Source organism: Camarhynchus parvulus, chromosome 12 (assembly GCF_901933205.1).
Source record: "Camarhynchus parvulus chromosome 12, STF_HiC, whole genome shotgun sequence".
Classification (NCBI taxonomy): Eukaryota; Metazoa; Chordata; class Aves; order Passeriformes; family Thraupidae; genus Camarhynchus; species Camarhynchus parvulus.
In genome coordinates, this window is record NC_044582.1 from 3,229,952 (window position 1) to 3,257,887 (window position 27,936).

General features: G+C 43.2%; 1 protein-coding gene across 8 annotated transcripts; it reads right to left on the reverse strand.

Moving 5' to 3' along the window:
* Positions 1-26,051, reverse strand: SHISA5 (shisa family member 5). 8 transcript variants are annotated; one of them, XM_030956824.1, is made up of 7 exons: positions 26,033-26,051; positions 21,114-21,185; positions 20,458-20,535; positions 19,237-19,287; positions 5,696-5,811; positions 5,179-5,394; positions 1-3,029 (listed from the first exon to the last, which is right to left on the reverse strand). In XM_030956824.1, the coding sequence occupies exons 2-7, from the start codon at positions 21,140-21,142 to the stop codon at positions 2,953-2,955; spliced, it is 567 nt and encodes a 188-aa protein (XP_030812684.1). In that variant the 5' UTR covers positions 21,143-21,185; positions 26,033-26,051; the 3' UTR covers positions 1-2,952. The 8 variants fall into 8 exon arrangements, with proteins under 8 accessions (XP_030812684.1, XP_030812681.1, XP_030812680.1 ...); XM_030956821.1 differs by lacking the exon at positions 26,033-26,051 and adding an exon at positions 24,785-25,048; XM_030956820.1 differs by lacking the exon at positions 26,033-26,051 and adding an exon at positions 24,799-25,047.
* Between the last annotated feature and the right edge of the window lie 1,885 nt (positions 26,052-27,936).

A 27,936-nucleotide genomic window follows, 5' to 3' on the forward strand; every position in this document is an offset into this window, starting at 1 on the left:
TACTTCAAACACTGAATTTATTACAAAGGTGCATAGAGTTTATGCCATTTGGTTTGAATACTTATGTTTAACCTACAAACAACATACAAAGCGAGGTTACAGTATGTAACAAAAGCAACAATGATTATCTAGTAAATTCAATATTCTACTGTCTTTAATTTCACATAACATTTCTGAAACAAAGGCACTTACAGAATTTAAAAAAAAAAGATATATCAACATTTAAAATCTTCGCTTCCTCCCCCCTCCCTAGAGCACTGTGGAGAACAAGTGTGATGTGAAGGCAACAGCTACTGGGACTGACACATCAGCAGTGCTTAAACTGAAAACTTATGGATCATCTCCATCTTTTCTGTAACCATCCCATTCTCTTCAGTATTTGAAAACAAGTTTCAACAAGGCTGCAGGGCAAGAACCAAATAAAATTCGGTCCTACACCTCATTGTTAATGATGATTAATGCACTAACAATAAGAAATTAATCACAATCTGATTAATTTTGAACTGGACCCTTTTCTCTTCTTTCAATAAGTTTTGTAACTGAATTAGTAATAGTACTGCTAAGGCAGTTCCTTGTACATTAATGACTGATCTCTTCACTTGTACATACCCATCATTAGCACATGTCCACTGATGGAAAGGTGTCAATTTTCAGGCTCCTTAACCCTCATCTTCCACCACCCCACACAGAGCAGTAGCAATTCAGGACCATCTGTTTGGTCTGTACAACTTCCACCCCAAAACCTCATATTTGGGAATGTCCCTTACTGCTGCCTCCTTCCTTTCCTCCCATCTCCTCAGGGATGAGGACTGAGCCATCCTGCCATGAAACTGCAGATTTCCCTCTCACAACCCAAACATGACACTGTGACTGCTCCCTTTGTCACACCGGGGTGGGGACAGGAAGAGCAGGGCACAGTGACAACTCAGGAACCCCACACTGGATGCTGTACCTGTGCTCTCCCTGGCTCCACACAGAATAACAAAGGTGCTGGAACAATCTCTGCCCTCCTTCTCCATGAAAAACCACCAGGGGTAGGATCTGCAGCATGGGATTTATTTCTGCAGTTATTCAGTGCTCTCCCACAGAAGCATTCCAGATTTCTAAGGCAGTACTTCCTCCTCCATACAGAAGACACCATCCTTTTTTGGTTGGTCCCACGTAGCATCTGACAGTGTCATGAAGTTTTGCCCAATTTCTCAGCTGACATGGCAGGAAAGAGGAGGAACACAGACACAGGACACACAGAGAAATGCTCTGTAAGTGCCTCTGGGCACCATTTAATGCTATTAACTTCAAAACTCAGAGAGGTGTAACAGAGGGGCACAAGTTGTCATGAACCCCAGTGTAAAAACTTTCAACAAGTTTCTTCTGAAATGCCCTGAAAACTTTCTTAAAAAAAGAATTGTAATAATCCAGAAATAGACTCAAAAAATCAGGAAGGGGAACAAGGCTGCCTTTGACAACAGCAACTTCCACCCACTCTGTGAGGTAAAACAATGCCACCAAACAATAATATACCCCAAATGTAGAATGACAGGACAAATGGCTCAATGGCCTCTCTAAAAAAGTAAAATCAGTGTAAAAGATATGTTAAAAATATTTCAGTGATTATGTCACAGTGATACATGCAAATAACTACATAGTTCTATGAGGATTAAAAACAAATTGCATTTCAATGTTGGAAAAGACAGAATTGTTGAGGACAGTGAAAAAAACCCCCACCTTATTTGTTTGAGCAATGAAAGATTCATAAAGCCTAAAGCCCCAGCAGTGTTAACAGCCATGAGGATGTCTCAAGATGTTTCATGACTGAAAGCATTACCTTTTTAAAAATACATTTGTCACCTGCCTGTGACAAATCCTTCCTTTCCCTGACTTCTCATTCTCTGCTCAGCTTTATGGGAATGCTAAAGACAAAGGGGAGGTTTAATGCTCACTGTGGCCCCTCACCCAGCACACTGTTACTCCAATGCAGACTGGATTCATAAAGCTCTGTAATTCTTAGATTCCTGCCACCTACAGTTCCCACTAGAGACAGTGGGAAAACCCCAATCTTCTGCTGATATCCCATCCCTCCTGTAAAAGAATTCCTTCTCTGTGATGAGGCAGCCAAGGTACCTCTGTTAACATGTGATTAAGGGGCTGATTTTAATTCCAAACTCATCAACAACAGATGGCTGAAGTAAGCTTGTCCAATACTAGCTGAACAAGAAATACTCATCCACTAACTTTTATGGAGAATTTTCAGGGTTTCAGCTTTTGATCTATTTGGTCCTTTTAAGTGGCAGAAAGTCTGTTTAATTCTAGCTATAACAGCCAATGGAGGCACAGTTTATAAACCTTAAAATTGGGACAGAAAACAAGGAAATAACCAACTCATGCTATTTAGAACTAGCTCAAAGGCCATTAAACATGGGGTACTACCCCTTACCAAAGGTAAATGTGATGCAAAAAAGGAAAATTCCCTTTTGAATGATAAATGAAATGTATTAAATGGTAGCTTACCTAACAATAGTAGCTTCAAAACAGGCAGAACTTACATAACATGTATCAGGTAGTTTCTTAGAGGTCAATATTTTACATTTTAATACTGTGCAAAAGATTGCCACAGCTTTGGGTATTTGAAAATGCTCATTTTAGACCATTCTTCTCAAAATTATTGCACAGCAAATGGTATTGTGGTTGTGTATTTATGAAATACTCTTTCTTCTTGCTTCTCTCATTGTATCTAGAGCAAAATCTCTTTTTGTATTTGCTTGAGGTATAAATGAACTTCTGCAAGAAAAATACTCCTTTCTTGGAGCATAAAAAAAAAGATACTGAACTGATTTTCACTCTACTTTAACAAAAAATTGTTGTCTTCCAGAAAAATATAGTACAGGTGCATGGTGTAAACAGAACAAATGATATTTTGAAAAGTTTTGTATGCAGAAGCACAGTAGAAGCTTTTCAATACGTGGGCTTCTGAGGATCCATGTAAGCAGGGTTGTAAGGGGGCTGGGTAGGGTAAGGGGCTCCAGCACCAGCTGCAAAAGCGAAACACAAGAAAAAAACAGATTTGTAAAATATACATTCTGAACTCTACAGATAAAATGGCAATTTCTGTTTTGAGTGCACAGTTAAGAGGTTCAACTTAGCCAGTATCTTAATTGGACTTGAAAACAGCTTGTCATAAAACATCTGCATTTCAGAAGTAAGAGCACAAAAACTTTTGCTCTTGTTGGCTTTGGGGCTTTTTTGATGGTGAGTGTAGGTGAGCAGCCTTTAGGGGAGAACACAGTCTAAAAAAAAGGAACAGATCTGGCTCAAAAAAGAGCCAGTGGAAGTAATGGGTGCACATACAAGAGGATATACCTGACAGTGTGCTAAGGAAAAAAACCACTGGTAAAAGGACTAGAGAAATCATATTAGGATTCCTTCAGGGAAAATGCTTTCCTGCTAAGTGTCAAAAAATTAATTAACGAAGTAAAATAAAAGAGAAAAAATATCCCACCACTGCTCAGCACATGAAAGAGTTTGACTTATATACCAGATGTGCATCCCTTGGAAAAGATCTTTATTTTCTACTGTTCTGAGAAAAGCTGCTCTCAAGGGGCATCTCCATTTTCAGCTCTGTCAAAGAGCACAAGTTTGTTCAAGTAGCACCTGATCAGATCCCTGGAAAGTGCAAGTGTGGTTATCTTGTGCTGATCTTGTAAAGTGAGTGGGGTTGGCTCCTGTGTGGCAGAGCAGGTATTCTCCCCTGGCACGTGACCTAATCAACAGCCTGCTCCTTGGTTAACAGGCAGGAGAAATGAAGGGAAGAACTCTCACTGTGAGGCATTTTCAGCTGCCAGCAAGGAAAGTCCCTTGGTATGTTCCCAGAAAGAAAAAAAACCCCAAAAAATACAAAACAAAACAACTGTTTTAAAACTAAAAACCAGCAACAGCCTGAAAAACCAGAGAGCAGGAGAAGTGAAATGACTAATTTATTGGCTCCCTCATATGAAAAAGATGAAGCCAAAGCACTTTGGCATAATCCTAAAACCCACAGCTTCTTTGGCATTTATAACAGAAAAACAGTCAACAGTCCTGCCAAGTCAGTGTTTTCACATGCGGGGCTGGTTTGCACATTATTAATATACAATTTCTAACTGTTTGCAAATCTTTCACACCATGAAAAGCCATTTTATATCCAAGTTGTCCTGGAAGTTACTTTCTAAGGGCATTATCTCCTAGTCAGGACTATACTTTGTTATTTAAAAGGATGACCAGTGAGGTTTGTAAGAGAACAAGATCTTACAGGTAAAAGCCTAATTTTGGGCCCTGTGAGCAGTCTGGAGCCAATTGCTCAGAAAATAGTTATTACCAGCAGAAATGGGAATTAGTCATTGCAACAATAAGGCTGCATGAAAACAATGCTGTGAAAGAAGGAAAGCTGAAGAAAAAAGATTCTGATAATTCTAACTGCAAGTTGTCAAAAGACTTCTCCTTTCAATCCCTTTGTCACGGGCAGGGACACCTTCCAAGAGATCAGGTTGCTCAGAGCTCCATCCAAACTGGCCTTGGACACTTCTAGACATGTGTCCATAACTTCTCTGGCCAACTTGTGCCAGGGCCTCACAAACCTCACAGTAAACAATTTTTTCCTAATAACTAATCTAGTAACTAATAACTAGTTATATATATATATATATCTACATATAAAATAATAACTGATCTAAACTTGCTGTCCTTTGCTTTGCATCCATTCCCCCTTGTCCTGTCACTACATGCTCTTACAGAATAGAGCTCACAGATACAAGATTAGAAAGGGAATGTGGAAACATCCAACTCATGTATACATATATATGTATGCATGTATGTTAATTGACTTTGATTTTAATATTAAATGTCAGCTGAATTAGTAAAATGTTCTACTGGATGTGTTGACAGTCCCACACATTGCCAAACTTTGCCAGTACAGCTCCAGCTCACACCTCCTCTGGCAATGCTTAACACAGAAACAGCGAGAGGGAAATTTCCACCAGGGTGAATAGCAGCACCCACCACAACTTGAGTTTTACAAAATTTGTTTACGTTTGTACTAACACAGCCACAGACAATAATAAATGTAAATAAATAACATAAGATTTGCTCCAGAGCAGCTGTCTCTGAGCTGTTCAGGAGCTGAAGAAGCACTTGGTGCTGCCTTACCTGCCACAGTTTCATGGTAAGCTGGGGGTCCTGCAGGCTGGGTGGGGTAAGGGGGAGGGTACTGGGCAGGGTAGGGAGCCACAGGCATGCCCGGCTGGGGCTGCACAGCCACGGGCTGGTAGCCTTGGTACGGAGCTGCTGCGTAGCTGGGTGGCACTGCTGGCTGCTGGGGATAGGCAGAGTGAACCACTGTCGTGGTGGCAGTGGTCACCACAGCTACAGCAAGGAAAAGGAACACGGTTAGTGCTGCTGGTCCCTAAAGAAAAACCCCCAACAACTCCCAGACCCCCCATATGGTAGGATGGAAGAGAACTTCTAAATGCTCAGAAAATATTCCAAAACATCCCTCTGCAACCTCACATTCTGAAGCTGCTTAAATGCTTATTTTTAATATTTTGGTATTGCAACTTCTGAGCAGAGCATGTTCACCTCTTATAGGAACACAATTTTCCAGGAGGGATTAAAAAATTTTCCTCTTCAAAGATATGAAAAAGAAAATAAATCCAGAGCTACTTACGGCGTGGTCTTCGACATGCTTTGTACAGACAGCAACAGGAGCAGGTGAGGCACAGAATAATAGTGATGACAATCACTGCAAAAACAGTAATTCCAATGGCAATAATGGTTCCAAAACTGCAAGACAGAGACCACCAGAATTGGTAAGAGTCACTCCTTAACCAAATCTGCAGCAAACACATTGCTCCATCCCTAATCTCTCAGTACTTATTGGACTAAGAAATAACTGTGCAAGGCAGTGCTGCAGGAGGTCAGGTCTGCTAAGCCAGGGCCACTGAACCACCCCTGACAAGGGGTCTTTGGTCCCTCTCATTTTAGTCTGACTGTGACTGTTGTTGTTTTAGTGTGAACACACAGGTTCAGAGCAAGCCCATAATGAAGCACCCTACCTGTTGGGGTGACAGCAAGTTCTTACCACATTCCCTAAGAGCTCCCAGTCTCAAACTCAAGACTATCTCAGCCCTGAACATGTTCTTGGCAGGTTCCTTGGCCTCTGTAAACAGGTATTTTAGAATCCATGTTTCATACCATTAGGAAGAACTGAAATCCTGACTTTTCTGCAACAGCAAGTATGCCAGGCTACATGATACAGAAACACTGCCTAAAACTCCCAAATTTATTATGGGAAGACCAGAGATTACAACAGCTTTGACTCCTGTGATGAGCACCAAATGATGGAGGCAGACAAAACCAGTCACCTCTCAAAGCTTTACAAGTTCTATTTACCACACAGGGGAGAGAAGAGATCACAGCAAAGCCAGTGACAACTCCTGTGACAGTGTTCACAGGGGTTCTTGGATGAGGGAAGAGATGAGAATGTGAGAATGTTGACTACATGTTTCAGAAGGCTTGATTTATTATTCCATGATATATATATTACATTGTAACTACACTAAAAGAATAGAAGGAAAAGCTTCATCTCAGAAGGCTAGCTAAGAATAGAAAGGAATGAAAACAAAAGTCTGTGGCTCGGACAGAGAGAGAGAGACAGCTCTGCCATGAGTGGTCACTAATTCTAAACATCTACCCGAGACCAATCACAGATCTACCTGTTGCATTCCACAGCAGCAGATAAACATTGTTTACATTTTGTTTCTGAGGCCTCAGCTTCTCAGAAGGGAAAAAATCCTAAGAAAGGATTTTTCATAAAAAGATGTCTGCGACAAACTCCCTTAAAGCGCTAAATGAAATTATCTGTTTCCTACTGTCTGAAATCAATAAAGCCCATCTTCCATGGAAGCCAAGGTCTCCAGCACTCTTTATTTCTTAGAAAACACACCATGCATCAGTTTTGGGACAATTGCAGGAAGCCAGCTTTAAAGAACAATCAGCTATAAAATAAAGACCAGAGAGCCATTTTCACATCTATCCTGTTTTTGTTTGTTGGTAGAGATTTTGGCTACAGAGTTCTCTTTGGGTTTTTCCCCAGCTCAGTTTCCTGTTAACAGCTTTAAACAAAAAAACATCTCCATTGCATCCAGCAATTTTCACTTGGCTACTAAACACCCACCAAGTGTGATAACTGCATTTGAATATCAGTGACACTGGAAGGTTAAATCACTGACAAAAAGAATTGCAAAATGCTTTACCCTAGCCCAAATTTAAAAGACCTCACCTCACTGTCTTCTAGAGCAACTTAACCCTTAGTAAGCTGAGTACTGACAAATAAAAAAGGCTCAATTTAAAATGCATTCTTTCACCTTAAGAGAGGTTGCATCAATTTTATTCTGTTTCTGCAAAAGCTAGAATAAGCTTGAGTCAAACCTCTTTCAAAACAATGACTTTATGAAACTCTAACTGTATCTGACTGAGCACTGATTTTGTGAAGCACTAAATACAACACTATGGATACAACCATGAGGTACAGAATGGGATACAGGAAGCAGGAACTGCTGCAGCCTCCTGAAGTCACAGGAACCATGTCAAAGACACTGCCAGGAAAATAAATGGATTACTGCAACACAACCACAGGATGTAAAGGTGAAAATAAATGTGTTGAGGAACACGTGCATGTTTTGCCCCATTTATTTGCACAGAACATTTTTGAGATGCCGACCTAAACACACACTCCTAAAAACCCAGCTTTTAAGTGCCCTCTCATCCTCATGAGCACTATTTTCACTTCAGCACAGTAAGCTTAGAGCCAGCTCATCACCATCCAAAAACTCCCATTTCTTTCAAAGCAAATTACAAACGTGATTTCAAGAAAAGAGAGAGAACTGCACTCAAAGGATTCATACACTGAATTACAATCCAGATTCCAATGTTCTCAAGAAACAGCAAGAACACCTGTGACAAACTACAGACACCTTCAGAAACTGCAGGACAAGAAATGTCATCTGCAATTTCTGATACTCATGGAGCAGCCAAGAGCTTTTTCCTTTCACTTGTTTCCACTTCTGGACCAATCCTGAAAGAGCTCTCTCACTAGGGAAGCTCACATTACTCCCATGATACACAGCTATTCTCCAGCAACAGCAGCACAGACAAACTAAAGAAGTCTTGTAGGTTCTTCCTTGGGTTTTTTCCCCAGTAAAGGAAAAACACCTTTTTTGTAGTGAACTATGCTAAGGAAAGAAATTCTTGTGTCAAGGAAAGAGATTAGGGCTGACAAAGACAATTAAAATTCTTCACTTGTACAGACGATGAATTTCTTAGAACTTTAGCAAAGGCTGGGCAGAATCAAAGATACCAGAAAAACTGAGATAAAGTGCAGAAATATTTACTCATCGTAAATACCGAGCACAGCAGGAAACTGGAACAGCCCTCTTATCTTTCACAACTAAATTAATTTCTGATACAAGGAGAGAAAACAGCACAAGCCCATCTGCAGCCAAGCTGAGGGCCATCAACAGATAAAAACACTGACCATGGGCTCCATTTGTTTGTTTTTAATAAACTTTTCTGCTCAATGAAGCAGATATCTCCTATTTGCTACCTCTAATAAGGAACACAACAAAAGCAAAGCTAAAAAACCAACACACCATGTCCCCACCTTCACCAAGTTGTGAAACACCCTGTGCATTTGGATCACTTGTGTCCTTGGCAAAATGACACAACCAGGACACAAGGACATTCTGCACCCATCTTCTGAAGAGTTAAATGGAGACACATGTTTGAGGTGCACGTGTGTCAGGTGTACACCTGGAGTTCTGTGTTTGTGTGTGCAAACACTGTGATCCACTCCTACCCACCGAAACACTGTCTGATTGCTGCAGACCAAATTAAAAACTTTCAGAGACAACCCAGCAAGTCAAATAACAGAAAGGAGTTAGCTCTTCTTACAGTTCTTTAAGGAGTGCAACAACTGATTACTGGCAGGCATTTTTATCACCTACTGCACAGCAGATAATTTTCCTGCCAGTGCTTGGGCTCATTCAGGCTAATGTCTTAGAACAGCATAAAGTAGGGAGACATTTACAGAAAAAACAGTAAGTGCTGAGAACTTGTCATTCATGTCATCAACACTCTCTTTCAACACTGGAGTTCTTCAAAAATATTTTTTTTTCCTAAGTATTTTTACTGACAACCAAAACTAGCAATACACTTGGAATTTCTGCATGGTCAGTCACTACCTTTCTGTAATAATGTTTTTTTTTTACTGCCCAAGGAGTACTGGTCTCAGCACTTCTTGAGCATTTAAGTGATATCCCTCTACTGAAAAAGGTGCAGGAGGGCTGCCACTAACAGATGATGGTCAAGTGAAGTCAGAATGGTGCTCTACATACATTACTCAGTGAACCTTCTAACCTTCAGGAGACAAGATATTCCAGGCACTGTATAAAGACTGCCTTGCAGTGTGCTAACTCCCTTCTTAGACAAAAAATGCTTCATTTGATTGCTTTCACCTGATGAATCTGCCTAAAGGGCCCTAAAATATTTGGAAAAAACTATATTCACATTAAATGATAATTTAATTACCGTTCGCATTGTACATAAATGAAAAAGGACAAACGTGAGGGATTGTTGCTTACAGATTCCTCCCCTGAATGGTTAACCATGAGAAAACAAAAGCCAACGAAACCAAAAGCACACCTGACCCCTGCATTCTGCAAACAAACGTCAGAGTGCAGAAATCAGGGTGGCCACAGCAGCAGCGCCGAGTGCTCTGCTGGCGTCAGACACATTCAGGTTTCCAGACTCCCACATTCTATACACCATCGTCTAAATAAAGCACACACAGTTATAAACAGCTTGAGCTCATTCACTGACATTTCCTGCTTCTTTCTCTTCACAGGAAAGTGAACTTTTGCCAATGATTTCATAAAAAACAAAATCAAATTAACAGCAGTTTTATTGCAACAATGACAAACTGCAACTTCTCATAAAATGTACAGAAAGGCAAACATGGAGAGACTTATTCCATTCAGTAAAAATGGAGAGATAACATCCTGCCCTTTCCTATCACCACCTCCCTCCTGCCTTGCCCTACCTCCACTTCTACCCCTATCCTCTCACCTTTGGAAAGCAGTGAAGTGTATGTGTAATGAGAATGTCTCTCAGACTCACTTTAAAACTGTCTAATTATTTAATATATCTATCAGCTCACATAAAGGGAGTTACTTGCCTTTCAGGACTGAATGAGATGCAATGGACATATTAAAATGTGAGAACCAAGACCAGGATCTAAATAATACTATTTGTAGAAGTTAATTCTCAAGGCAGTTGTTCATGCTGGAGATCTTGAACAGTCAAATGGAGAAAAAATGTAAAGTTTATTTAAGGCATTTTCAAATATCAAAGTTTTGATTCCAGCAATGTATTTTTAACTCTTCTTAACAGTTTGAATCACTTAAGTCAGTGACATTTTGTAAGCTGATACAAAGGAAGTTTTCACATATCTATGCCATCATGTGAGTAGGACACACTAAAAATTCTGTCTTAAAACACAAAAAAAAAGTCCAAATTAACAATGAGACCACCTAGTAATGAAAAATTAGTTTAAGAAGCCTTTTTATTGTGCAAGTTTTAATCTATTCCAAGATTTGTTCCATGCTTCGAGAAACACATTGGCAAGGCTCTTTTCAAAAGCACTGCTGCTTTTCAAAACAAACATTTACAAATAGTGAGTTATGGCTGTAACATGGGGTGGTCTGGAAAGACTTCAAAAGATAATTTAGGCCATTCCTAAAAGTAAAACAAAAAAAATTGAGTATATGCATGTCATTCCTTACTGCTCCAGAAAAGGATCCAGTTCCCAGAAATGTGATGGAATGGAAATATCCACGTTTGCCCTGACTCAGGTGTAGGGCATGCCCAAACAAGTCCCCAGACAGAGATGCCTAAGTAACATTTTAGTCACAGCCATAGAGTGCCACATACTGCCTGTGAAGTTCAGCAGGAAAATAATGCTTTTTTTTATTTTTGAGCCTTTCAGAGGGATTAGTTTTTACAACTTGACTAGCAACACATTTCCTCAGTTTAATGTTTTAGCGTAAAAATTCAAAACATAAGAACCACTTTCCTTAAGATTAAACGAAAATAATTTACTATTACTCAGAAAGCAAACTCACAGGGAAACATTAGCCTGATTTTAACACTTGCAAGAGGGACCAGCCTAATTTAGCACAGCCAGGAGCTTTAGCACAAGCAGACAATCAGAACCCACACCAGAGTGAAGCCTCCTGGTCCAGGAGCAATCACAGTAATTGCTGGTGCAGCCTTGGCCACCGCCCCAGAACAGGATCTCTACATGATCAGGAAGTTTCCAAGTGATTCTTGTGGTAGGCAACAGGCAGCCAAAGACTCAGCCTGAGCAGCATGGTTTCAATTCTGCAAAATCTTGGTTGTTTCATCAGACTGGCAGCTTTGAGAAACTGCAAAGTCATTTTAGGAGCTCTGCAATGCAGTGAAGTGTGGATTGGAATTGTGAAGTCTGGTGTTTCAGACAAATGTTAACTCAATTAGCACTTCAGAGTGTCTCTCCCGGGGTTCTGCCCATGTACAGCCCCTTAATGTCATGAAAAGGGTTTCACTTTATTTTAACTAACCTCTCAGAGCAGCATCAGCTCAAGTCATCATTGACTGCAAACTGCTCTAGCAGGGGCACAGATTAAATGAAAACTCCTAAAAGTCAGCACTACTTTCCATAATTCTTTCTGGGTAGTCCCAAAAGGAGAGTTTGCAAGGGGAGCCCCAGCAAAACAACCCCCTTGTTTACCTGCAGTATAAACAGCCCTGAGCTGCATCCCCAGAGCCCACAGCTGAGCACAGCCCAGGGACCCAGCTCTGCTGTGAGAAACGAGCTAAAACAACAATAATGCCATGGGAAGCAAGAAACTCAGCAACTGCCAGAGTGCTACAGAAAAAGGCAAGAATCTTACAGGAAGAAGTTTGCTAAATATGTGCTGAATGGAGCCTTTAGCTGTTTGTGCAAATAGGAATCTGATGTGGATTACTTTAAGCCCAAAATAATAAACTTCAATTTTATACACAAAGACCTACTGGAATTAAGCTAACTACTATTTTTAAGTATTATATTTACATTATTTTTTTAAATTCTCCATTTTTAAAAAATATCATGTTTAGCACAACGTGTTCTTAAGCAGCCTTTATGAGAAAGTGGCAGGGAGGAAACTTCCTGCAGTTTGTGGTCTCACTCAGACATCTGACACCCTGATCCAACAGGTTATTATGGAATATGTATACAAGCATCTTTTCTTGGTCCTTAAAGAGTGCACTTGTACTAAATACGTCTATGTATATAAATCCCTTTGTAATACATCCTAAAAATACAATTTTCTGGTGAAGTTTGCCAAGAAATCTATTATTGCACACTTCATAGAAAACAGAGAGTAATTTCTGTAAGTAACTGATGCATTAAAATATGCACATAACAAGGGGAAAAGTCAAGGCTGCATTCAGAGGGACTGAAGTCTTTCATCAGCAGTGCAAGAATAAACACTGCAGCCCCAGACAATTTTCAGTCCACTGGACCCAGCATACAAACTGCCCTTAAACAGAATTAAAGGCATTTGCTTCTGCAGGTGGGAAATAAATTTTAAATGTTCCTTTAGTGGCAAAAAGAGAATGTAGAATGATTGCAGATATTTAAGGCAAACAACATGAGTCAGTTCCCTTCCTACCACCCACTTCAAAGACACAGGATGTTACCCCCACACCCAAATTCAAATTTGGCAATGGGAAGGATTTTTCTTAGATGGTTAACTGAATTAGCAGAACAAGTTTAACTGAAAAAAAAAAACTAAACCAAACGAAAAAACAATTAAATGTTACAAAAAAAAATTTCGCCACAAAAACTGCAATATTATGAATTTGCTACTGCCACTACCATACTAATTCTAGAAGCAGATTTAAAAAACTAATTAGAAACTAACTTGGCCAAAGAGTCAAAGTATTTTTCTTCCTGGCAAATTGAAATCTGGTGTATGACTTGCCAAACACACTGGAACTGCAGTAAAAGGAAGTTTGGACTGGGTTACACCCACCTGCTTTGCCTGCCTTATAACCCAGCTTTTATAGGAAACACACCTTTTTCTTTACCCACATTACTCATGAATCATCACATATATAAAATTTCCAAATACTGTGCTCAGGCCAGAGCAAAGTTTGAATTATATAAATTAATTATCCTGTACTACTACGAAGTGACATCCTGCCCCACATTCCCCTTTCTCTTCTGGAATATTAGTCAGCACAACAAGGATCATCAAGGAAAATCCAACACTGTACAAACAAGAACAGACCACTGCAGCAGAGGTCACATCTGGCCAACCACTACTTCTTTTAAATGGCATTGATTATTAATGAGACCTTCACCAAAAGAGTCACAAAAATTACTCTGATGACTAGTGCTTTTCACACCCTAAAAAAACAACAGGAGGTTTTTAAATTTACTTCTCAGTGGAACTGAGAGCCAGAGATCATGCTAATAAAAACAGAGGTGTATCACATCAAAAAATGAATGGTATAAAATGTTTTGAATACAAAGATTTTGTCAAAAGGCCAATCTCTACACAATTGGTAATTTCCTGAAATTAAACCATTGTTTATTTCACAGAAGACCCTACAGCTGCAGTTTTAAAAGGCTGGGCAATTTGAAGGTATTCTCCTCCTCCCATAATACATCTACAAACACAATCTGTGGCAAATATATCCAGCTACACCTCAGGCCATGGCTTTTTTATGGCAGTATATGAAAAAGCAGAGTTGGTGCTCAAAATGCTCAAATTTTTACAGATCCTAATATCCATCATGGTCTTTTAAACATGTTTTTAAAGGATTCTCTGTTTCTTGGGTTACAGGATCCTTCTCTGAGGGCTACCCTACCTGCAGGCTCTTCCACAAGCTCTCTCTAGAGTCAGCTTGTATGTTAAAAATTTACTGTTTTCAGAGTTACACAGAGGCACAGGAACACCCACAGCCAGAGGGAACACTCTATCCTGCTAGGTAGCTACAGTCAATGAAGCACAAAGCCACAGGAAAATGAACTCCTGAACAGAATCCAAGTGATCAATCTTGCTGCGTCCTTGTGTGCTCAGGCTGTTGCTGTCACCCAGCCCTCTGTGGTTAGCAGGGCACACTAACCCAGCCATGCACATCTGCCTCTTGCACCAGGGCAGCATTTCTCAAACTCTCCTTCCTGCCTGGTTTCTGAGGAAACGAAACCTAAAGTGCCTACAGCAGCAGAGACCACAGCTCAGAACCCTCTGCCACCTTCAAGCTGCTTCTTCACCAAGAACACACAACCAAATGCAATGCAAGTTCCCACTGGTAATTGTGCAAGTTGATGTTTACTCTTCAGGCTAGTAAAAAGCATGAAACATTTCTTCAAGTAGCTTCAAATCCAAGTCTCAGTTGTTTCCAGGCAAGAAGCTTACATTCCTTGGTGAGATTAGCCTGTGCTTGAACACAAGCCTCACAGAACAGGCTGGATGCAGTTTAACTCATTTATAACAGAAAACATCAAGGACCAGCACTGGAAAAGAAATCCTCTGCTCATTAAACAGAGACTGCTTACACTTCTACAAGCTTTTTTCCAATTTTCATGCAGTCTCCCCTCTGGAAACATTCCAGACCCACCTGGACATATTTCTGTGTATCCTGCTCCAGGCGACCCTGCCTTGGAGGGGGGTTGGACTAGATGATCTCCAAAGGATTTTTTCCTTCCAACCCTAACAAATCTGTGATTCTGTAATTATCTTCATTATTTACTTTCTTACCACTGGCAACCTATTACAGATCCTGGTGTATCCAAATATACCAGAAAGTGTAAACTGGAGTCCCTGATAGCGATAACAGGGGAGAAGAAACGTGGCATAGTTCAATATAATTTTTGACCTTGTCTGTGGAGAAAATATGGGCTTGAAAATATCTAAACCAGACAAAGAAAACCAGGATAATCATATCTTTCAGTGTTACAAATATGCTGCTTTTGCCAGGTTAGCCTGCAGCAGCTTATTGTAGATGCCACATTCCAACCAGGCATGGATTTCCTCTGTATCACAAAAGGACAAGGAAGCCACAAGACAACACATGGCTGAAACCCCAAATGAGTACATCTCTATCCAACAAGGCTGGTCTGTCTCTGCTGGCCAAAGCTTCCCAGGAAAATGGACATTCTGCCTCCCCTTCTCATAAGGAGGAACAGCCTTGCCTCAGGCCTTACTGTACCTGTTACACAATCTGTTGTAACTTACAGGCAGAAATTCATTCAGAAACAGAGCCAAATTAACTGTGTACACAGACAATGTGAAGTTTTGTTTCCAGTATCAGCTGCCCCAACTACATTATTTTCTTCTGTAACTGATACAGATGTTCTGAATTGCTCCACCTCCTTAAACACTCAAATACTTCAGAATTAGTTGAATTGTGGATATGAGTCATCTAATTTCCTTTTCCAGTAAGGGCCACTATTGGAAAATTGGCATACCAAGGCTAAGTAATCACACTACCAATGAAAATAATAACAAGTTCTGACCTGGTGAATCAGTGCTCTGCTTTTTGCAAAGTTTCTTAAAATAAGAATACTATGTACAGCAGAATGAAAAGGGGAAACCAACTAATTAACCTTACTACTCACAATCCATCTTTGAAACCAGACTAAAGCAGGGGAAAACTCAGTAATCCAATTAAAGAGGGGGGGGGGAATCCTGAAACACCTTCCAGTAGTAAACCTTTGCCACAACACATTCACTAGCAGCAGAAATTGGAGAAATCACTTATGGTCAAGGAAAAATTGTGACAAATGTATCAAGTTCAGCAGTATGAAACCTATGCTTACACCGTGACCTAAAAGCTCCACATGATCTTTAAGGACTGATCAACAAAATAAAAGGCCTGAATCTGAGTTAATCCTGACTTTTATACTTTTCCTAGAATGCTTACATTTGCTTCCAAATGCAGCATTCTGGGAAGCAAAATGCTTTCAAGTACTTAGAAGTGCATCATTAACACACTCCAGTGGAGAGTAATTTATTGTCTTTAAAATGTCCAAAGATTATAGCATATGGACGACTTGCAATGTAAAATACACTTCAAAGGATTGCCCAAAACGCACACCTGCCTCAACAGCATCTGACACTCAATATAAATACTGAAAGACATTAATATCAAAGGAAAGGATGGTACTAAAAAGAAACCTATTGAAAACTGGTGCTTTGCTTGCACTTCTGCAGAAAACCTCAGAATAAACGCAGCAAAAAAGCAAAAGTACAAATAAACTAGAAATTGCTCAGCCAGGCAAGATGACAAGGAACAAACCAGTAGCCCTTCCCTAACCCTGTCCTTAGAATTAGCGTGTAATTGTGGCAGGATTTCCAAGCAGGGAGAAGAAGCACCCAGACCACAGAGTCCAGTGGCAAGTCCACAGGTAGTCTGTAACTCGCCCTCAGAAAGGGGAAGTTCTCTCAAAAAGACAGGATTTGTGAGCAGTGTGCCAGGGTGGCAACTCAATCTAGAAATCAGCCTGATGCAAGAATGGGGAACTACACACTTTCTGACCCATAAGGCCAGGAAATCATCACCTCCTTCTCAAGGGCAGTGTCAAAGGTAACATTTGTAACTCCTGGGAAAGAACAGGGCACTAAAGGAAGTCGCCCTTTTTGCTTCCTGTCATGTTACAAGCTGTTCAAAGACAACGCGCTCATCTTGTTGGAGATACAAAGAAATACTCGAACTGACATCAGCCCTTCTCTCTACACAGTGAAGAATTAAACTAACATAGTCATCAAGAAACAAGGCAAAACTTGCCTTTTAAAAGAAATTGGCACAGAGAGAGAGAGGGTGGAGTATACCTTGCAGGCAAGGAAGCAGGGCAACTCTTCCAGAAGGAATTCAGCTTACTACTTGGTTAAAAAAGTATAGAAACCTCAACATACACGACACAAAACCCCAGGCACTGCCTGTAACTAAACAAAAACCTACTTGGTGTCCCACTGGCTGCAGTCACAGGCAGTGCCACTCACTGCAATTCCCAGTACTGAAACACCCTAAATGGGACAGCTCAGTCATAAGTCATTTTGGAAAGTTCTAACATGTGGTTTTCCTCCAGAGTCATATCCAGGTGGCTTTTCAAGGCCAATATTCCTGTGAGTAATTACCACCTTTCTAATAAAATTGCCTAACAAGAAGGTAAGTTTGATGTCAGGTCGAGGCCTTTGCACAACACTAGTTTTTCAAAGCTGCAATGTAATTGAAAAGGAAAAGAGAAGGAAGAAGAAATGTCTCTTCTTAAGCTGAGACATCCACGGTTCTCTTTTAAAACATTCCACAGCTAAAAACAAAGATAATTAAAACAATTTAACTGCTCCTTCCTAAATTATTTTTTCTGTCATTTACAAAGAGCAAGCTGACTTTAAGATAAGGCTGTACTGGAACCACACATCTGAAGACAGAAGATCAGCCTAGCTGAGAAGGGGCATCCCTCCTCCAAAATATTTGTTACATTAAATCCTCCTCCTTGTCGAAGAGACCAAGGCTCTTCGACATTCACAGCACCATGCCCGTGCCTATCGCCTTTAGCGCGGCTCCTTCCTCCCCCGAAGGTAAAGATGTGCCCGGGTCCGCCCGGCCCCGCCGCCGGCCCGCCTCTCGCACGGCTCCGCTCGCAGCCGGCACTGGGCCCGCTCGGCCGGAGGTCCCGGGAAGGCCGGGTGGGTTCCCCGTGCAGCTGTCGGGTCCCGTTCCGAACCCCCCGAGCCCCGCCGCTTACCCCATGCTCGCCGCCGCTGCCGCTCGGCCCGCGCCCGCCGCCCGGCCCCGCGCACGTCACGGCGCCCGCACCGCCCCTTAAAGGGGAGCCCCGGCGCCGCCGCCGCGATCCCGATGGCCCAAAGCTACGCGGAGACATCCGAGAGCCAGAGCTCCGCCACACTGCCCGCAGCTCGGGCTCCCCAGCATAGGAAGGACAAGGAAATGTGGGAGCGAGTCCAGGAGTGTTGATAAGATGTGCCTGATGTTGATAAGGGTGTGGAGCACCACCCCTAAGGAGACAGGCTGGGAGAGCTGGGGCTGTTCAGCCCAGAGAAGAGAAGCTTGTGTGGACACCTCCCAGCACTTTCCAGGGTCTGAAGGAGCTACAGGGAACCGGAGAGGGGCTCTTTGTCAGGAACTGGAGTGACAGGACACGGAGGAATGGGTACAGATTGAAAGAAGGGAAATTTAGGTTGGCTATTAGGAAGAAAGTTTTTGCCGTGAGGGTGGCGATGCACTAGAACAGGTTGCTAATGGAAGCTGTGGATGCCCCAATCCTGGCAGCGTTCAAGGCCAGGCTGGATGTGCCTTCAATAAGTGGGACATGTGTCCCTGGTCATGGCAGGGAGAGGCTGGGAATACATCATCCTTAATGTCCATTCCAACCCTGTAACATTCTGTGATTAATCCCTGCCCTCTCTTCATCATCTTCTGCACTGTGAAAAACTGACACATTTTTACAACAGGACTCCTGTCATCAGCAATATAGGCTTAAAATTATTTACTTCTTCCCAAGATTGAAAGAGATGGATAGAAACTAACTGCAAAAGATGCTAGAACACCAAGGAGATAGTTCAAACAAAAGCAGATTTTCTTCCAGAGCCACTATGGATTTTCTAAGAGTACAAAGACAGAGAAATGGCCATAAACTAAAAGAGGATGTTCCACCTCATTGTGAGAAAGAACTTCTTTATGTTATGAACGGCAGAGTACTGGAAGAGGCTGCCCAGGGAGTGAGCGGGGTGTCCCCTCTGGAGACATTCAAGTCACACCTGGACACATTCCTGTGTCACCTGCTCCAGGTAACCCTGCCTTGGCAGGAGAGTTGGACTGGATCTCCAGAGGTCCCTTCCAACCCCAACTGTTCTGTGACTCTGTGCTAATGCTTCAACCTCCTGTTCAGCAGGGAGAATGCTGATTATTATATACAGAGACTGTTATGGTCTAAATAGCAACATCTAGCTTCTTCCTCATGTCTCTCCTTCTTCCAACACACACACAGATTTTGAGTGCTCCACACATTTAAGACACAAATTAGTATTTCTATGTCCCGATTACACAATGAAGAATCTCTACACAGATCTCATTTTAAAAGCTTGCATGGCTTACCTGGGGCCAAAGTCTAAATCAGGATCGTCAAACATGACTGAGTCAGGGATCCTGTAACAACAGAATTCATCTCAAAAAAATGGAATTTATTACTTATTAAAGTTACCTAGCCAAGTTTCAAGAGCTTATGAAAGGTAATGTACACTAAAAGGAGAAATATTTTTGTTGCCTGTGGTGCTAAAAGTATGGATTTGACAATAGCCTGACAGCACTGTTCCAAGGCAGTTTTGCCAAATCCAAAACCAAACAGACCATATATAGATTTGGAGCAGCTATAGATAAATGCATTTACTGCATTAGCCCTAAGTAACTAAAGTTAGTCAGTGATTAACAACAAAAATCAACAAATACAGCTTTTTACTAAGCTCACCTTCTCCATTAACTAAGCTTAGTTTCACCCAGGTATGCTCTGACAGGCATCCCTGCTTTGGGGAGGAGAGAGGAGCAAGCACAGCAATTTGTCCACCAACTGGGGCCATATTCTCATCCTCTACATGGAGAAAACCAAACACCAATTTCATGAGGGTTTCTGTTACCTTCAGTCAAACTGAACCAAAGGCAGAACAGAAGTGTGACATTTCAGCATCACAGTGTCCTCCACCTGGCTAAAGGATCTCTGGCACTCTTTGCTGCCACACTACAACTCACACATCATGGCTTGCAAGGAGCAGCTGTGTACTTTGAACAAGTCCTCTTACGCTTGGGTAAAGGGGAGTGATGCTTGCTTTCCCTGCAGGGATGTGGCTGCTCTTCTGTGCTTCACAGAGACAACATGGAGCTCAGGCCAGTGTTTCACCCCAGACATCCTGCAGTGGTTAAGCCCTGCCTGATCCAGGTGCAAGATAAGCAAGTGGCTCAGCTCAAGTGTGAGGGCAACCAGCCTTGTTCATTGTCCACAGCAAGCCTGGCAATTTTCCACAATATTCACTCTGTGACTACAGTAATAACTCCACAATAGGTGGTTTTAGAGTGTGCCCTCTCTGCTCCTTTGGACGCCTTTCACTTGGTAACATTCTCCATCTGGAGCAGGTACCAGTGGTACCTATCTGGTGCCCTTGAGCATCCTAAAGTGTGAAGTTAAGCTTTCAATAATAAGGACTTTCCACATGATATAGTAATACTGACACAACAATAATTTTAACAGGCATCAATGCATATTGTATCAGGCCTTGAAGCCCTCCCACAAAGGTAAAAAAAATCATATTAAAGCTTCATCCCAACCAGTTGGTGGATGCGGTTTTCCTAATTTCCTCAGCGAGCTTCTTTACAGTTTCCAGAGGGTCTTCTGCATCAGGAGACCTTCAGAAAATTAAACAGAGTGTAAGTATTTGAAAATTATCAAGAAGATACACATCAGTTCATACATTAGTTTATCCAGCTCATTGTTCCCTTTTTACAGTTAAGTAACAAGCATTAATGTCGATTCCTGCTAGAGCCTGATAGAGATCTAGAAGAGAAAGGTCCTTTAGGAAGATTTAACCATTAAACAGTGTGTTTTTGTCATTTGATGACAGAATTGCAATGTGTTGTATACATTCAATTTGCCTTAATAACTTTCATTAAGCTGATTGCACTGGAATTTTTGTTCATCAAATTTTAGGGATATATTAGAGCAGCAGTATCAATCCAGACAAGATCCACAGCAGAAATCAGGACACGATTGTGCAAGTTGTACCTCACCAAAATAACCACTATATGCCTGACAATCCTCACGCAGAACTGAGAAGAGTTACAAACCAATAGTTAGTAAGTAAAGGAATAATCATACAAAGTCTTTTCCTCATCCCGACCAGATCAATTAAGTTAACACTTAAATATGCTGAAAGTACTTGGGTCAGGTCTTACAAACCAAGAATTTCCTTTAGGCAAATACTTACTTCATACACACAGAGCAGCTCATCTTCATTAAGCACCTCTATCCAAATGTTCACACAGACATAAGCACTAAACTGCACAAAAATATGAGATGCTGGTGTTACTTTCTTCACTGTATCTGATAGTAGCTACTAAATTATTGTAAAGACTCAAAGAGCAACATGAGTTGCCAAAAAGGTTCATACCAAAAGGCCCGAAAATCAGTTAGAATAAAATGTTAAATTTTCCTAGAGATTTGACTTGATGGAAAAGAAGCAACACCACTGCACTCACTATAGGTTTGGATTTCCCTGTGACTTGGTTGTTTGTACTGGTTGCTTTGTTTACTTCACAGAAAATCCTAATCCTGATAATCCATTGCAGAAAACAGAGATGTCATACAACAGATTCTTAGAACTAAAATCACTCCAGCAGCATTCCCACTGCAAGCATCACCTGGTGCAGTTCCAGTGGTAAATCAATGGGAATGTTCACGTACCAGGATGGCTCCCTTAGGGAACATCCCACACTTCAGAACTGCATTGGGCTGACACATTCCTTAAGAGACTTGCTGTTTTCTCTGTCCTTGCCCTCCCAAGCCTGAGTAACTGCGCCATAAGAATGGCATATTAAAAGCTTTTAATTGCCACCAAAAAAAAAAAACTTCCCAAAGCTTAAGCAAGGTCATTTCCTTGAAGGGTATCACTTCATTTTTCAGTGACAAATTCTGCAGTAAACTGGTTTCTATTCATCATTTTCCTTCCTATCAAGACATAGCCAATATCTTGCTCCTAAACCACACTCCATTCAAAAAACCCAAATTCCTTCAGGTGAAGTTGTTCAGAGAAAGCAAACAAAAAGAGACAAAGACAATATTTAAACTGACTTTAACGCCTGAAAATTCAGACTTCACCCTCTAGCATCAAGAAATACTTGAATACTGTTGCCTGGAATAAAACACAAAACTTTTCCAGTGTTAAAATGATAATATAAATACAAGTCTTTAATTGACAGCCTTAATGGTGCACAATATGATGATATGCACACACAATACAGTATTTCTACAATTTTTCTAAGGTTGATTAGTATAGCTATAAATATTGTCCACTAAGAAGAGCAGTTGGTTAGGTAATTGCCCCCTGGGTTCTGCCCCATTGGAGCCCCCCCAATCTTTTTTAGCCCTACACTTTACTGTGTCTACAACACAGGCTGCAAAATGAAGTGTCCTTGCTAGACTAAAGGCAAGACTAAAGAGAATTTCAAGAATGTATTAATAAGGGTTTAGTATACTATGAAGAAAGACATGAAAAGTACTAGAAGTTAGAACTTTGTATTAACAGCCTATAACGTTACAAATACGTGAAAAATATATAGAAGTTAAAAATATTTAGGCATCACAGCCAACGATAAAAAGAAAAACAAACATCTTCTAAGGGTTTAAATATGGAAGTTCATTAAATAGAAGCAAAGAGGAACTTCTATAGCACAGCATTTTTTACAGCTTTACATATGCTTACACATGGTCGATCAATTTTTTCTTCTGCAGACACCTAATGCCACCTGACTCCTCCCTAACAAGAAAATGACAGGTAGCTAAACCAATTCCAAAATACTTTGTGAAATTACACGGCAAAGCAGCCAACAAAATTCCTCCCTTCATCTCACAATTGTAGAACTGCAGCACAATAAAATAGCAAGGAAAATCAAAGGCCGAGGCCAGTTCTCAGGTGGCTGAGCTGAGCCAACAAGGGCCCAGCACACCAAAGAAGAATTTGGTGCCTCTGCTTTGTTCCTCTCTTCTTCCATCAGCTGTGGCATCCATGAGACTCTTCCTCAACTGACTGAATTCTCCAGCTCATCAACTGATGGCACTTTTTCCCCTAGTCGCTCTTCTGATGGTTTAATTATTTGAATCACCTGAGAATGGGTACAGTCCGAACACAACCCAACACAATCTGGTTACTGAGGGGTTCCTCCTATCCTGCAGGGCATCAGCGTGATGATTTCACACCATCAGTATCACACAAAACCTTTAAAGACTGATCGAGTTCCATCTCAAGAGCAGAGCTGCGAGACTCTTCCCTCCAGTCCCCAATCACTGCAATAAGTACTAACTTCCACTCCTATTTATTCAAGAGCAGCTTGCGTACAGTTACAGCTATAGCACCTTGGTGGTGAGTCAGCTTAAAGAATCCTGTTTCTGGTGCTCAAACCTTGAAATACTTACAGATAAGTAAGTACTTACATATAAAACTCTGACCATGTCAGCCACACTGATTTCAGCTCAGCCCCCGAACAAACGGTGATCCTGGATTACTCTGACCAAGCGAAATGTCTTCTTGCATATCACAAGCAACTTTTCTGCACAGGTTTGTGCAGAATTTGATCTCTCTAATCAAGTGATACCACTGATATATAAAATACAAAGAGTGCATCTCCTTCTCTGAGACCTCACAGCTAAGTTCTGTGATCACATCCGCTCTTTCTAACGACAAAGTTGGGGAAGACCGCACGGTCCATCCTCTAAGCACAATAACAAATTAGCAACAGATAGGGCTGCTGAAAAAAATACCCGATTATCAATAATAGCATTTGATGTATGAACTCAACCATCAAACAAGCTTACGTAAGTAGGCTTTTTATATGATATCATCACTGAGCACTTCAGTGTTTCTATTATCTTCCAGTAAAAGGGTAGAATTTACTGTGTCGGGGGTGAAAAGGTGAAGGTTTTTGACTGGATGCTTCAAGAATTAACCGCAGCCACTTCAGTACATCATTACCTCACCTTAGTTACCAGCAGCCCCTATCATCAGGCCACTGCTGGCAGACACCACGGCTCAACACAAACCCACCGAACTTCGGCAGAACTTTTCCCTCAGCAGGACTTTTGCCTCGACGAACCCAAATGCGCGCCAAAACAGCTGAGCTCGTGTGGGCACCTCCCGCCGCCGCCGGGACCACGTGCCCCCAACACCGCGGTTCCTCAGCCCCCCAAAACAGGGTTCCACAGGTCCCAAAACCACGGATTCTCAGCCCCCCAAAACAGGGTTCCACAGGTCCCAAAACCACGGATTCTCAGCCCCCTAAAACCACGGTTCCACAGCTCCCAAAATCACGGTTCCTTAGCCCCCAAAACCACGGTTTCACAGCTCCCAACACCACGCGCTCCACGGCCCCAAAACCCACGGTTCCACGGCCCCAAAAACCACGCGTTCCACAGCTCCCAAAATCACGGTTCCTTAGCCCCCAAAACCACGGTTCCACAGCTCCCAACACCACGCGTTCGTCGGCCCCCAACACCACGCGTTCCTCAGCCCCCAAAAACACGGTTCCAAAACCATGCGTTCCGTAACTCCCAGAAACACGGTTCCACAACTCCCAAAACCACGGTTCCTCAGCCCCCAGAAACACGGTTCCTCAGCCCCCAGAAACACGGTTCCTCAGCCCCCAGAAACACGGTTCCTCAGCTCCCCAAATCACGGCTCCACAGCTCCCAAAACCACGCGTTCCTCAGTCCCCGCCCTGGCACAGGCGGCAGAGCTGAGGGGGCTGAGCTCGCAGCCTGGGGCTCCCCACGCCGGCGGCTTCGGCCAGGCCTCCCCGAGGGATGTGATCACCGCCTCCGAAAGCGCCGCCGGAGCCCCCAAACCCCCCCTGAGCACCGGGGCACCCCCGCTCGCCGCTCCCGCACCTTCCCGCGCTCACCGGCCGCCGGCAGCAGCAGCAGCAGCAGGAGGAGGAGGAGGCAGAGGCCGAGCACGGCCCGACCCAGCGGCGGGAGGGCGGCCTCGCCCCGGGGGGTGCAGGGAGGGGGCGGCCCACGGCAAGCGGCGGAGGCAGCGGGAGGGACGGGGCGGGGCGGCCCCGGCCCGGGAGAGCGCTGAGGCGGTGCCCGATCCCCGATCTCAGTTCCCCCCGCCCCGATCCCTGTTCCCCGTTCCCGGCTGTGGCTCCCGTTCCCCTGCGCGGTTACTGCATACCGACTGAAGGCCTTTCTCCCTGAGGGGACACCTCACCGCAGTATCACAGAATCATTCAGGGTGGAAAAGACCTCTGAAGATCATCGAGTCCAACCTGTGACTGATCACCACCATGTAAACCAGTCTGTCAAAAATAGGTTAGAAACGGCTGTAAAATAGTTAATAATTGCTAAACATGTACTGTTAAAAACTTTGGTTATTATATTGTAAAAGCGGTTAAAGTGTAGTTATAAGAAATACGGTACTCGCCGTACCGTATTACACCTAAGTAAAGTGCATCACCCCCCAGCCAAACGATCCAGCCTGGACAGAACTGTAAGGCCCGATCAGGCGCCTTAAACCTTCACGCAAATTAAGGATCCCAACACAAACCAATCCAAAGGAACAAAAAAACAGTATAAAAAGGGGGCATCCGAGCCAGTGGAATCGTGTGCCGCTCCACCTGGAACATCGGGAACATCTCTGCTCAAGAAAGGAAGATCCAGCACCAGCTCTGCAGCATCCTCGCTCGTCGGGAATGCTCCTGCTTGACGCCTAAGCTTTAGGCCTTATAATAAAACCTGAAATCACTTTAGCTCCGGGAGTGTGTTCCCGTTTATAACAAGACCATGGCACCAAGTGCCACATCCAAGCTTGCCAAGGTGCTTGTTCCCTGAATGAATCACTTCTGTCAGCATCTAGCTAATGGAGTAATGTCATGCTCTAGCCTTGGAAGGCCAAGCAAAATACAGAAAGGCTGGTGAGAAAATTCCAAGCACCAGAGTTTGGTTTGGAAGGTGGTTGGTAAAAGAAGATTGGGAACACTCTAAAGGCAAGAGCTGAAGGAAGCAGCAGTGTCACACATCTAGTATTGTAGGACTTCTGGGAAGTACAGGCTTCTATCCTGATCCTGATTTGCATTTCAGACCTGAATTCTTCAAGGCTGACTTTCACATTCCTTTTCCCTATTCTGGTTGTACCTGAGCCATTGTCTGGTTGTTGTCCAGGCATGTTCCCTAGTGGACTCTGATGCTGGCTGAGGAAACATTCCAGCTGCCTGGGCACTCTACCTGAGCCCACAGCCTGGTCTGCCTTCCCCTAGGGACTGCTCCTGCCTCTGATCAAAACCTGTGCTACAGCACTGTTGCTAAAGAACACCAGGATTGATGGAGCAGCTCCCTTCTCAGTAAGTTTCTGAGGGTGAATGGCCTCTGCTCTATACTTCCCTCTGGTTGCCTTTTTTCCTTCACAAGACATCCTTGCAGGCCTTCCAGAAGATGTCTCAAGGAGAGGTTTCAGTCTCCCCTACCCTACCTGCTTCCTAGCATACTGCAGAATCTCTCACTCACAGGAGAGGAAGCTCAGGTGTGTTAGGAGATGACTTGGGAGCACTGGCAGAGGTAAATGGTCAGCAATCCAGAAGCTGGTGCAGGCCTCTTCCACACAGAATCCCTTGTTTATTTCAAGTAAATTCTTCAATCTGTTTGGATCCAGTCTTGACCATGTCTTAGATAACAGCTGCAGTGTATGCCAAAGTCTTGGGTAAGTCCAGACTTGTGACTAGGAGGAAGATCTGCCAAGTTCGAGAGCTTTCCCAAGGTGATTTCTAGAAAAAGGCTATTTCTTGAGCTCCACCAATGCGATAACCAAATGCATGTGTGAATTGTGGATTGTTTTCCATACCTGACCTGGAGGTTGTACTTGAGCTCAAGAACTGTATCAAGTAGATTGTTCTCATACTTGCACACAAGTAAACATTGACAGAAATTGAGAAATTCTGTTGCTTTCCAGAAGTTCAGCGAGCCTACATCTCCACTGGGCCCCAGGGTCTGGTGTTAAGATGGAAAGAGTGACTGAATTGTGTGGTGTTGTGATTTCCCCATACTTTAGGGAGTGAAAGACTGCAAAGTTATCGTTTCTCAGGCAGAAACCTTTACATTTCGATGAGTCTCCTGTGAGAGGCCTGGGTTTAATAGCAAGGAGAAGCCGCACAAGGTCAAACTTCAGGACACAGAGCATTTTGTTCTCAGTGGTCCTGTGGCCAGATACTTCTGTCAGACCCAAGAGAGCCTCCAGTGCACTTTATTGTGCTGGTGAAGTGGGGTCAGGGCCAGAACTGGGGCATGGTGCATGGCAGGTCCTGCAGCAGCATCTGGGCTGCCTGTGGGGATTTTGGCCCAGCGCTGCAGGCTGGAGCAGTCTTGGATCCACACGGGCCCAGGGGTGCTGGAGCAAAGTCTGGCATTTTGTGGATCTGGGAAGACACAAGAGGACCCTGACAGTAGCTGTCTGGTGGTGCTGGGGCTGCTGGAGTTGGGTGCCAGTGAGCTGTGGGGGCCTGGCACAAGTTGCCCAGAGAAGCTGTGACTGCTCCATCCCTGGAAGTGTTCGAGGCCAGACTGGATGGGGTTTGGAGCAACCTGGTCTCATGGGAGGTGTCCCTGCCCATAGCAGGGAGGTGGAATTAGATTATTTTTCAGGTTTCTTACAGCCCAAATCATTCTGTGACTCTATGTTTCTATCTTGAAAGTGTCAGATGCTCCAGGTCATGCTCCCTGGGCCCTTGTGGATCCAAGACTGCTCCCATTTGCAATGCTGGACCCAGAATCCCCACCGCCAGCCTGGACACCAGCACAGCACCTGCTGTGGACGGTTCCCCAGTACACTGATCCCACTCCACAGGCACAATAAAGCGCACTGAGAAGCCCCACGCTCATGTGTCGGCTTCCTCCTCCTGCTCTCTCTCCGAGGGCAGGTGCGGGTCTGCCCCCGAGGGTCGTTGCCTCCCTGGGTGCGGGCAGCGCCTGCCCTGGCCTCCCTCGTGCAGGCTGGCCTTGGCCGCTTGCCCACCTCCATGCCGAGAGCCTGGCGTCTCGGCGGCCCC